This window comes from Fukomys damarensis, unplaced genomic scaffold (genome assembly GCF_012274545.1).
Source record: "Fukomys damarensis isolate Sample0158 unplaced genomic scaffold, DMR_v1.0_HiC HiC_scaffold_36, whole genome shotgun sequence".
Taxonomy (NCBI): Eukaryota; Metazoa; Chordata; class Mammalia; order Rodentia; family Bathyergidae; genus Fukomys; species Fukomys damarensis.
In genome coordinates this window covers 15,777,935-15,790,048 of record NW_022900948.1, presented here as the reverse complement: position 1 = coordinate 15,790,048, position 12,114 = coordinate 15,777,935, and the positions used below count along the sequence as shown (strand labels likewise).

Genomic DNA, 12,114 nt, shown 5'->3' with positions numbered 1-12,114 from the left:
CTAAAAATTCCATACGCATGAGCAGTTAGTCCTCATTTGCTCCTTCCCCAGCCTTTGTCAGTCACTAATGTACTCTCTATCTCTATAGGTTTGCCTAGTCTGGATATTTCATATAAATGCAAACATATAATATGTGGCTTTGTATGTGTGGTTTCTTTCACAAGGCATGATATTCTCAAGGTCTACTCATGTTGGAGCATATAATAGTACTTCATTCTTTCTGTGGTTAAGAGTTGAAGGAATATTCCACGGAGACATTTTGTTTATCCACTCAACAGCTGACAGACATCTGGGGTGTTTATTTTTAAGATATGATTATGTAATTGCATTCTTTGCCTACCCGTTCCCTCAAATTAAGAAAACTCAGTAGCAAAATGAAAGGCAAGCAAACAAAATAGTCAACAACTGGAAGTTGGAAGGAAAAAGCAGCCTTGACTTTCCAGGTAAGTCAATGAAGAGTAGGGCCAAGGTTTGATGTCCATTTAGTTCAAAATTCCTAATGCCTTTCAATCCCATGTCTGAGTTGAGTCCATCCACAAAGCCACTGAGTTAATCTGCTGGAAAGTCCCTGGATCTACAGGAAGGACTAAAAGTGTCCATCTAATGAGTGGTTTTTAATTTGTCTCCCAGAGAGTCTTAAGGTTTCACAGAAGTAAGTCAAGTACCACCAAGTGGGCAGGATCTGGGGAGCAGGTGAGTAGAACTCTGTGCCTGGATCGGTGCCTGCTTCAAATAGAACAGCTCTAATTTAATTGCCTTATTTGTTGGGGTTCCCTTGTATTTGGGACAATAAAGGGATCCATGACTAAAACTCATTTAGCAACCACTGGTCTAGCTGGTTGTGAAATGGCTGGACTGGGGCTGGTCCTGCATGGGCCTATTCTCACAAGTTTTTCTGAGGAACCTTGATGGTGACTATCTTCACCTCAGTGTAGGTTCAAAGCCCATCGTCTCTAACTCCTTCCCACTGCCAGATTCCTTAAAGCCCCAAATGGCGTGTGGCAGGTCACAGTGTTATAGGTGTTCACCCACACAGTTCCCGCTTGGAGTGCCTGGGTGAAGTACATGGCCTTGTCCAGATCCTGCATGAACACAGCAGCAGCCAGCCCATACCTGGTGTTGTTGGCCCTCTCAATCACTTCTTCAATCTTCTTGAACTTGAACAGAAGCTGAACGGGCCTGATGATCTCCTCCTTAACAATCCTCACATCATCCTGCTCACCACCAAAAACTGTCAGCTTGATGAAGCAACCATGCTTCCCAAAATGCTCCCCTCTACAAAGAAGCTTTGCCCCCTTCCTTCTGGCCAGGATGGATATAGCCCAGGATTCTTTCAAACTGCTCCTTGTCCACCTGGGGACTTTGTTGGGTATCCAGCTCAAATTCCCAACTTTCCTCTGCTTGGCTTTCTCCACAGCTCTCTCGAGAAACTCATCATAAATTCTTCAACAAACTTCCAGGAACCAGCACAGCAGCACTGGCCCATGTTGAAGAAGAGGGCTTCATGACACTGGTCCACAGCGTGATCCATGTCTGCATAGGCCAGCACAATGCTGGGGCTCTACCCACCAGCTCCAGGGTGACTCTCTTGAGGTTGGAATCACCTGCCACTTTCTGGGTCAGGTGGCTCTCCTCAGTGGAGCTGGTGAAGGCAACTTCATCAACATCCATGTGCCAGGCAATAGCTCTTCCCGTGGTGGGACCATAGCCTGTGATGATGTTCCCCACCCCAGGGGGAAAGCCAGTCTCTTTGACAAGGAAGGCCAAGTATAAGGCAGAAATGGTGTTCTGCTCAGAGCCTTCCTAACATAGTGTTGCCTATGGCAAGCTTTCAGCCCTGCATGACCAAGGGGAAGTTCCATGCGATTATCTGGCCGCAGACACCCATAGGCTCATGGTGGGTGAAGCAGAAATGCTCACCATCCATGAGAATAGTCTTGCCATGCCACTTGTCAGCCCAGCCAGTACACCTTGAAGTAGCAGTACACCTTGATAACCTCATTCAGATCCAAGGTATAAGACTCTTGGAAGGGCTTCCTGTTGTCCAAAGCCTCCAGTGAGACCGGGTCAGCCAGCCTGTTCAAGAGCCAGCCTCGCTTGGAGGAATTCACATGGTGCCACGGTGACCCAGATGGAAGGCCTCCTGAGCTGCTTCACAGCCAGCTCCACATCAGCCTGGCCCCCTTCAGCCACATGTCCAGTGACCTCTCCTGTGGTAGGGTTGACCATGGGAAAGGTCTTCTTGCTGACTGCATTGTGCCACTCATTGTTAATGAAGAGCTGGCTGTAGCAGATGTCTGGGTCTGGGATGGAGCTGGGGAGGACTGAAGCCAAGGAGTTCTGGGCAAGCCGAGGAGTTCTGGGCAGTCCTATCCTGGAGGCAGAGCAGATGGGGCATTGGGAAGCACAGCCCACTGGCTACAGATATAACCAGGGTGAACGGGACGGGAGGGGGCAAAGGGGCCACTCAAAGCCCACCAACTCAGACATTCTGATTTCACTTCTACAACTGTGAATTATGAGGGCCCCAATTCTACCGTGTTCCCTAACTCTGTGGTTCATTCGCACACCTCTTTTGGGTCTCTGCTCAAATGTTATCTCCTCAGCGAGGCCTTCCCTAATCACCCTTTATAACACTACAACTCCTGCAACTCCATGTGCTCCATTCCATGCACCCCACTGTGTATATTCCTCCAGCTCATCTTCCAAATACTGTACGTATATGTGTGTGGTTAGTCTGCCTCCTCCCAGTAACTGTAAGTTCCACGAGGGTGGGGAATTTTGATTGATTATTGATATTCATCGCTATGTCTCCGACCCCTGGAAGTATGTCTGCTACAGAAGAGTAGCTCAACAGATAGAATGTGCAGGGAGCGGAACAAAGAAACTTATTCAGAGGAGTCCCACAAAATCAGTGTTGACCAGGAAAGCCCACCCTCTGAGGGCACAGGGCCAGCACACTCACAGGGGTATCCTGAAGTTCTGTTTTGATAAGGGTCCTGTCACATTCTGGGACAGAAGCAAACTTGCTACCAAACCAGAGTCGTGAATCTGGGAGGGGAAGACTCCCAGGGGAAGTGGAGGAAAGAGGGGCTCAATTGCCCATGCGGTGAGGCATTGGAAGTGAAAAGCAGGTGGGAGGGATGATGCCAGCTCAATCCTGGCAAATCTCTTTTAGGTCACACTCAGGCTCTTCCTACTCAGAGCCTGTATGGGGTCTGGATATCACCTCGACTTGCGTATAGGAAGATCTCTGCTCACAGGGAGGTCGCCCTTGACAGTGTGCAGACCGTGTCAGTGTAAATACCCCAGTCCTCCCTGCAGCCTCCTGGCCATTCAGGACAGATGGTGACCTCTATTTTGGAAGAAACGGAATCTTAGGGCTGTTTACCGACTCACTGCAGATAGCAAGAAAGTATAGGAACTTCATTTTGAGTTTCCACAGACCTAACTTCATTTCCTTGAGAATTTTTTTACGGTTCACCAGTCCAATGAGCGAAGCATCGCACTTTCTCAGTATTGAAGACCCTAGCAGGTTTCACCCACCCGCTCTGGGCTACAGTCAGGGCTGGAGTGGGCCTGGTGCGCGTGGGTGCTGGGATCAAACCAACAAGAGAGGGTGTGCAGGACATCTGCTTCTCTGGGCCTACCTAGCGGGATGATGGAGTGTGGGTAGCGGAAAGGGGGTGAAGAGGGTCAGAGAGCATAGCCCGCACGCAGGGATGGCCACGAGGCCTGCCCAGGGGATGAGGAAGGAAAGGCGTTAGCGACCAGCAGGAGATTCGCGCTCTGGCTCTTATGCAGCTCCAGTCCAGCTTAAGGGTAGATATCTCCCAGGACCACTCCTGCCGCCGGTCCCAGAGATGCTGCTGGTGCCGCCCGGTGCTGCTAGGCCACAGCATCTCCGCTGAGCAAGCGGCTGCTAGGCTCAGGACAAGTCCTGAGGCACTTGTTTGGCAAAGGAAACAGAGACCCAGAGAGGGGCAGGAGCTCCCCCTGGTCAAAGAGCAAGATTCTCCCTGGCTAGTAATGCACCTGACTCCATTGCCATCCTTTAACCCCTTCTCTGCCTTGCTTCTCCCTCATTCTTACCCCCGAATAACTAATTTTCTAACTTTAACTCATGTTTTCTCCAATTCCTTTAACATCTTATATTTATGCCTTATTATAATCCACGTTTTTGTTCTAAGGCCAAATATATATATGCTTGGAAAACAAATAAAGAATGAACAAAGAAGGAAAAAAAATCACTTATAATCTTGTCTCCCAAAGGGAACCATTATTAAGATTGGATGTTCAAATTGCTGGTCCTTTTTTCCCTGAATTTTTCAAAACATCTTTTAATAAAAAATGAAATCATATAGTGGTTTCTATTTTAGTGCTTTGTAAAAGCCCCATAGCACAGTAAGCACTGTATTATGAACTTTTGTGTTCTATTACTACAGACAACATCATCCTCTCTGCAAGGCAGCATACAAGTCCACTGTAGGAATTCTGTTGGACGGTTGGTTTGGTTTGGTTTTGGTTTTTCAAGACAGGATCACACTTTGTAGTCCAGACTGGTCTTGAACTTGCTGTGTAGCTCAACCTGGCCTCAAACGCAGCATCCTCCTGCCAAGTACAGAGATTGCCCATATGTGCCACCATACCCGGCTGACCATTGAACATTTGGTGGTCATCATGTTGTTGCTCTGAAGGATGCTAAGACAGACATCCAGAAGACGTCACTCACTCCATCTTCACACCCTCTCCTGGTTGAAGAGGTTCAAAAGCCAACAGCTGTGTTTCCCAGCCTCCCTTGCAGCTAGAGATCTACATGTGAACTGGGTGCTGCCAGTCAGCCAGATGGTGGAAAGAGGAGGGGGATGGAGGGTATTACTTGCCCTTTGGGGCATTGATTGTCACTCTGATGCCTATACTTTATTTGGGGTCTTCTAGCAAACACATCACCCTCTTACAAAGCTTCTTCTGTCTCCTCCACAGCATGTGGACAGGCAACACCCCTTGGACACTTGGCATGGCATTCTGGGGTTGATTGACTTAGTGATAAAGTGGTCAGTCATTAACAGGCATTATCAAGGAAAGGTGGAGAGTCCATGACAAAGCATGTATCAGACTCAAGTAATTAGACTGCACTGGAAAGCTGTCTGTTTGTGACAGGCTGGTGGTAGACAAGAAGTGGCTCTCATTTGGAAAGGTTGAGCTCTATGAGGTGCAGCAGGAGACCTGGGGGGTTTTTACCCTTTAGAATTCAAGGGACAAGCTACACCCTCCAAATCTCTGAAAGGCAAAAACAGGTTCTGCAGGGATCCAGAAAGGCAAACACAGATCAGTGAGGAGAAGTTACAGGAAAACAGGAGAAAAACTTCCTGGCAAAGAAGAATCGGGTAAGGATGTGAGGGACCGTCTTGAGAGGTAACACGTTGCTCATCACTGTAGGTGAACAAGGAGTAGATAAGGACTGAACTACACAAAGGGCTTCCAAGTTTAGCTGTGCATCAGAACAGCATGAGGAACTTTTAAAAAATTATAATCTCCTATCCCTTACTTTCGGAGCTTCTAAATTATTAGATGCAAGTTGGAACCCAGATTTTTTTTTAAGTTCCCAATATACATCCGATTTGCAACCATATTTGGGAAGCACTGGCCTAAGTAGTCTTTGAGGATTCTGTGACTCCATCATGATGTTTCTCTGTTGTGTGCTTTGCACCTAGATTCTATCTGGGATATCCACCTGGGCACTTCATACATAGTGGCCAGCATCAGATTTCCTTGAAATAATTCTGTTGGAAGGCATTTGTAAAAATATTTAAACATTTAAAAATTGTGGGGAGAAGGAAACCTTCTCCATTGTTGGTGGGAGTGCAGACTGGTGCAACCACTGTGGAAATTAATATGGAGATACCTCAAAGAGATGGAACTAGAGGTTCCATTTGACCCAGCCATCCCTCTGCTTGGTATCTTTCCAAAAGAATTAAAAGAATCATATCACAGTGATATATGCACACCTATGTTTATAGCAGCACAGTTCATAATAGCTAAAACTTGGAAACAGCCCATTTGCCCGTCAGTTGGAAACTGGATAAAGAAGATGTGGTTTTTCTATAAAATGGAATACTACTCAGCCATAACAAATGAGAAATTAGATTCATTCATAAGAAAATGGATACATTTTGAGGATATACTCCTAAATGAAATAAATAAGTCACACATGTGTAAATACCGAATACTTTCTCTGGTGTGAAAAACTGTAATAGTACACAAGATCCTAATGAGATAATTAACAATGTGAAAGGGAAGAAAAGGGCTAAAGGTATAAGGAAAGTGGAAAGGATAGGGGAAAGGGAATAAGGGAAAAGAAAAAAATATGAGAAAAAGAAAAAATGGAAATAATTTTCATTATTTCCATGGGGAGGGGGATGAGAGGGTGAAGGGAGGGCAGGGACAGGGGGAAAAAATGAGAACCAAGACCTGTCATGTAGAGGTAAAAGATCCCAATGATGAATGTAAGTGTACTGTATACCTAGAGTGTACCAAAGATTTAAGAGCCTTCTACGGTGCTTCACATTTCCGATTTGGAGAGAAGGATGATTGTGCAGTGGCTGAGAGGGAAATGCACAAATTAGTTTTGTAAAGAGATGACTATTTTTCAATAATGTTTTGGGTTTAACCTTTTAATTAGGGGGAGAAAAAGTCCAGCCTCTGTAACACACACTGGGCCTGCAGTCATTGAGTATTTAGATAAAAAGATCTGAAGGCAAAGGGTGAGATAACACAGCCCAGCCACAGTGGGATCATTTAGAAGAAAAAGTCAACCAGGAATGTGTTTGAGCAAGGGTGGGGAGTAGGGAAAGAGAAGTGATTTCTATTCATCAGTGTTTTTAGAGCCTTACATGTCTAGAGTTACTGATGCAGATTTCAGCTCTGAGAATAATGAGCAGGTCACATAGATTCCAAACAAAAAGTCATGTGAACTGGACTGTTTATTCTACACTGAGTACAATCATTCTCTGCATTTGAACTGAGAATGGAAGACTGGGTCACAACACTGAGGGATTTGGCATTTAAAAATCAAACCAAGATGTGTATTTTTCCTCAATTCCCAGGTGAAGCTTACACTCTATAAACACGACCAAAGTCTGAATGTTGTCAGACAAAATGAGCCTTCGGTGTTTATCACAAACTCAGTACTCTCTCTGCCTGGCTTTCTTCCTCTTCTGTTTTTAAGGCTAAGAAAACTAAGACCCAGAAGGGGGATGGGACCTACCCAAGGTCACACAAGAGATTAGTTTCCAAATTCAGTCTGGAAGCCAGGCTCTTGCCCAAGCACATAAATGGCACTAGGATGGAAACAGCACATGGACAGATGTGTGTGCATTTGTAAATATGGATTTCTTCCCAACCCTTTAAGAGGTATCCATTCTGGACTGTGGTCAGCCAAGAACACTGGTGATGGCTTCCCTCTAATCCCAGCATTTCCAGACTTTCTGAAAATGGCTCCCTCCCTTGACTTCCCAGGCTCCCAACAATATATAAATCTAATTCCCTATATTAAATTTCTTCCTACTCAAAACACATAGAGTGGCTTCTGTTTTCCTAGTGACACCCTGATGGCACTAGTAAGACTGTGACGATCCAGCTAAGATAACCAAAAAGGAGAAGGAGGAGGGGATGAGAGAGAAGAGAAGACATTTCTAATTTTCCTTGAAAATTTGGAAGCCCTGCTATGTTGGTCAGCTTTCTTTTTTCCTTTGACAAAGTACCTACTAAAAGTAGCTTAAAGGAGGAAAGGCTTATTTTGGCTCATGGTTTCAGCTGGCTCTAACTTTTACACCTGACTCGAGGCAGAAACATCATGGCAGAAGGGTGTGGCAGGGGAAAGCTGCTCCCCACATGGCAGCCAGGAAATGGGGGTGGGGTGGAAATGTACCTTTCCAGGCCAGACCTCCCGTCACCTAATTCCTTAAATGAGGCTCTAACCCTAAAAGCTCATTTGGCTATGATTGATGAGCTTAGTGCCCTCACAATGCAGTCACTTTCCAAAAGGTCTACCCGAACACACAAGTTTCTGGGGGACATTCTAGATCAAAACCAACATAATACCTCCCATTTCCTTTTGCTTCACACTGTGTTCGCTGATTTTGGTAGGCAGAATGACAACTCCTCAAAGACAGACGCCTTCATCCTAATACCTGGTACCTATAAGAGCACTGCCTTACATAGTAAAGGGGACTTTACAGCTAGTAATCTTCAGAGGAGATAATACTCTACATTGGTACGCTCAGTGTAATCCCAAGGGTCCTTATCAAAGAGTATCGGGGGCAGGGATGGAAGCAGAGGTTGGAGTGATGCAGCCACCATACAAAGAACACGAGCAGCTGGAAAAGGCAAGGGAACCACTTCCTCCTCGGTGTCTCGAGGAACACAGCCCTGCCAGCACCCGGATTTCAGCCCAGTGAGATGTCCTTTGAAATGCTGACCTCCCGAACTAAAAGCAATCAGTTTGTGTTGGTTTAAGCCACTGAGTTTGTGATCATTTATTCCAGCAGCAACAGCAAACTAAGGCACTCATTCACTCATTTGGCCCTTGCAGGCCTTTGAGTTTATGTGCCTTGACCTACAGAGGGATAGGGCAGGTGGTCAGCAGTCTCCTGTTGTATGGAAACACAGTAACGATGATGAGCAACTTTGTCATGTTTGTCTAGCCCTTGACCCTGGCATTGCACCATGACTCAATTCCAGCATCACACACTGTAGACCCAGCCACCTCTGAAAAAGCCCCACCTATGACCATATGAGGCTTTGGGGGACATCTACGCATGAGCTATCACACCACCTATCAGCCAGAATCAGTTCAGACGAGTATAATGAAGCAGTGGTTCTCAGCTGCGGCTGCGCATTGGTCTCCCCTGGAGAACTTTTAGAGACAGATTCCTGAGCCACAGTCCAGATCGAGAGAGATCCTGGGTATTGATCCTGATTTCCGGTTTTGTTGTTCTTGGTTTATACTTAAGCTTCTCTGTGGATTCTAAGGTGTAGCCAGGTTTTAGAACTACTGATGTAAGAGAAAACTCCAAATAAAAGTGAATTAAATGAGACAGAAATGTATTTTTCTCTCACTTAGAAGTCCATTGATGGGCTGTCCAGGCTGGGTTGGAGCCACTGCTCCATCTTCATTTCAGGAGCACAGCCCTCTACTGCAAAATTTGGAGGAAGGAGGGGAAGCTGATGTCACCCAGTTTGTACTCTGAAAAGATCATTCTGATTGCAGTGTAGGTCTCCTTGAGTTTCCTAGGAGAACTAGGACTCCAAGTTATGGTACCAAGAGTAGCAGGTGTTGATAATTACCAAAGCTGGAAACTGACGAGCACAAAGGGATTCATTATACTGCCTGTCTATTTCTGTGTATATTTAAACTTGTCCACAAGAAGTTTAAGAACAGACTATGGTAGCAAATAAGTGGAATGTATCCTATTGGTTCAGAGACTCTGTGTGGATGGACCTGTCCCCTTTCTGACTCTCTTTATTGGTCCCGAGGGATCCTTGTTGTTATCTAAGTGCAAGGTTAATTATTGGACAGCAGGGATGGTGCAGAGGACAGGAAGTTGGGTGTCAGAGCCTGGATCCTCGTCCTCCCTCAGTCCCTCTGTGTGATACTGAACAACCTCTTCCCTCTCAGCTGTCTTTGGCATTGTAAAGGAAGAGGAATATTGTGAGGACTACATTAGGCCCAGCCCACCCCCAACTTAATGCAGCCAATAAATAGTGTTTATTTTTAGCAGAGATCTTGCACCCACAATTTGGATACTGAATGCATGCTGTTAGTGAAACCCAGGTGATTAACTTTCCCATACCATTATCACGGCTAGATATAAGCCATTAGGAAGCTGGTTAAGTTCAAAGCATTGGCAGGGACCCAGTGTATCTTCACATTTGATGATTGGGTGAGTTTGAAATGCTGCCCTGCTGCTAATGTCAGGCAGTGTAGATTCACCAAGGAACACACTAGGGCCTCTTTGGATCCAGGAGGGTTGACGTTCAGCTGACCAGAGGAGGGGAACAGAAGTGAGCAGAGGCTTGGGATGTGCTTGCTTTCTACTCTGTCTCTAGCCAGTTCACTCTGGTTCACAGAAAGTGTCATCAGCACAGCTCCTCCTCAGGCCCAGCAGTCCCCACATTAGCAAGCATCTGCCATCTACCATTCCTTCCTTTACTCAGCTCCTGTCTCCAACGACCAGCCTAGGTGAGGCCCTGCGCCAGGTCCTAGCAGTGCAGAGACGAAGCAGACACCATCTCCATCCTCAGGTGGCTCACAGACTGGGTAGGCAGACAGACACAACTGGCAAGCTACTCTCCTACAGTGCCGAAAGCCCACTGAAGCCAAGAGAACAGACAAACAGGAAATGGGAACAAACAACAAAATAAAACTTGGGGAAGGGAAGCTCCCTGGGAGAGGTGAGGCTGGAGCCAAGTCCAGAATGTTACATGGAGAAAGAAAAGGCATTTTTGGAAGACAGAGCTGCAGGTGAGAAGGCCAGAGATGAGAAGAGCTTGGGGCTTGGGGAGTGGTGAGCAGCTTCTTCTGGCTGGGGCTGTGGCATGATGACAGAGTAGGGCGAGGGAGAGAGTCCAGGCAGGAGCAGTAAGAGGGACAGATCACGAAGGCCTGGCATATTTAGCTAAGCAGTTTAGATGCTGTCCTAGGAGGCGCAGAGGGATGCTAAGACAGAAAGATGACTTGGTTAGATGACACTTAGTTTCCTCAGATCCCATGCCTGAGAGAGAGAGAATTAGGTTCATTTCTGAGTAACAGAGATCCCGGGAACAACATCTTATTCCAGTTGGTAGTTGATTTGCTAAATAAATAAAAAAAGAAGCCCAGAGGAAAGCAGTTGAGGGAAGTAGCTCAGGGACTCTCTCGGACTTGCACCCTTTCCAGGTCACCATTTGGTGATCCCTAGCAGTGGGCGCTGTCTCTGTAATTCAAACTGACAACTATCACACTCACATCCAAGTGGCAGGATGCAGGGTAAAGACAAGAAGGCAAAGTGTGCTTTGAAGAGAGTCCCCAAACACTCCTATTCATATGCCATTGGCCAGGACAGAGTTACATGGTATAAATCAGTGCAAGGAAGGCTGGGAAATGTAGTCTTTATTTTAGGTGGCCAAAATATTGGGACTTCTGTTTCAGCGGCTCAACAGGAAGATAGATACTAGGAAATCATTAGGTGGCTCTGCCACATACTTTCAACCCTGCTGTTGGAAGTGGCTCCATTCCCAGCTGCACCCCTAGTTGCAGTTCCTCCAAACTGGACTTGGTTCAGATGTCATAGAGTGGAAGAAGTTTTTTGTGAAAGCTGTATCATGACTAAGAGGTGGTGCAGCCTGTGTAGGGCCCGGGTGTAATATTTGAAACGCTAGATAACAGAACATCTGGCCCTGACTGGTCAGTCAGCAGAGAGCCTGGTCCTTGTGTTCCCTGTGCTGTGTCAGGCATGCTCCTATATATGCCATGCATTTGAAGCACAAATTTGGGGCCTCAAGGCAGAGGCTAGGAAGCCAGAGTGGAAGTGGGCACTTGGGGACTCAGCCATCAGCTGCTTTTAAACTGGAAGGCAAGCATTTCATGCTAAGGAACTCACATGGCTGTCATACGGTTTTCCAGCTGAAATAAATCCTGCCCTGTGTTTTATGACTTGAGCTAGGGGGTTCATCACACTGATAGGAAAAATATGAACTAGCAGCATGATTCTCCTGATTTTACCCCAGAGAAAACTGAGTCCCAGGGAAGGGCAGGGCCTGCCCCTAACAAGACAGAGAGATCTGGCAGGGCAGGGTAGAGACAATCCACAGAAGCAAGAGCTTCTGAGGCCTTGGAGGTGCAATTACTGCCTGCCGGGACAGATCAACACCTTTAGTAGACGTGTTTATTTAACAGGTTTCCAGGATCTCAACACCCAGAGGGAAAGGAAAGATCATTCAATCTTGTTTCCCAGAAAAAGGAAAACCAAGAGGAGGGGTAATGAGAGAGCAGAACTATCCTACAGCTGATGGAGGCTGGTGTCTCAGATTGCCTTCTACCAAAAACCCATTAGAATAACAGAGGGGGACGAA

At 46.4% G+C, this 12,114-nt stretch overlaps 1 protein-coding gene across 1 annotated transcript; it reads right to left on the bottom strand.

The window, feature by feature from the left end:
* Positions 1-883: 883 nt before the first annotated feature.
* On the bottom strand, positions 884-8,695 carry Aldh1b1 (aldehyde dehydrogenase 1 family member B1). Its single transcript, XM_010614436.2, is given in 11 exon segments — positions 884-936; positions 939-989; positions 992-1,295; positions 1,297-1,385; positions 1,388-1,441; positions 1,444-1,572; positions 1,575-1,798; positions 1,800-1,972; positions 1,974-2,142; positions 2,144-2,374; positions 8,622-8,695. Coding segments are annotated over 11 exon segments (1,551 nt in total).
* Between the last annotated feature and the right edge of the window lie 3,419 nt (positions 8,696-12,114).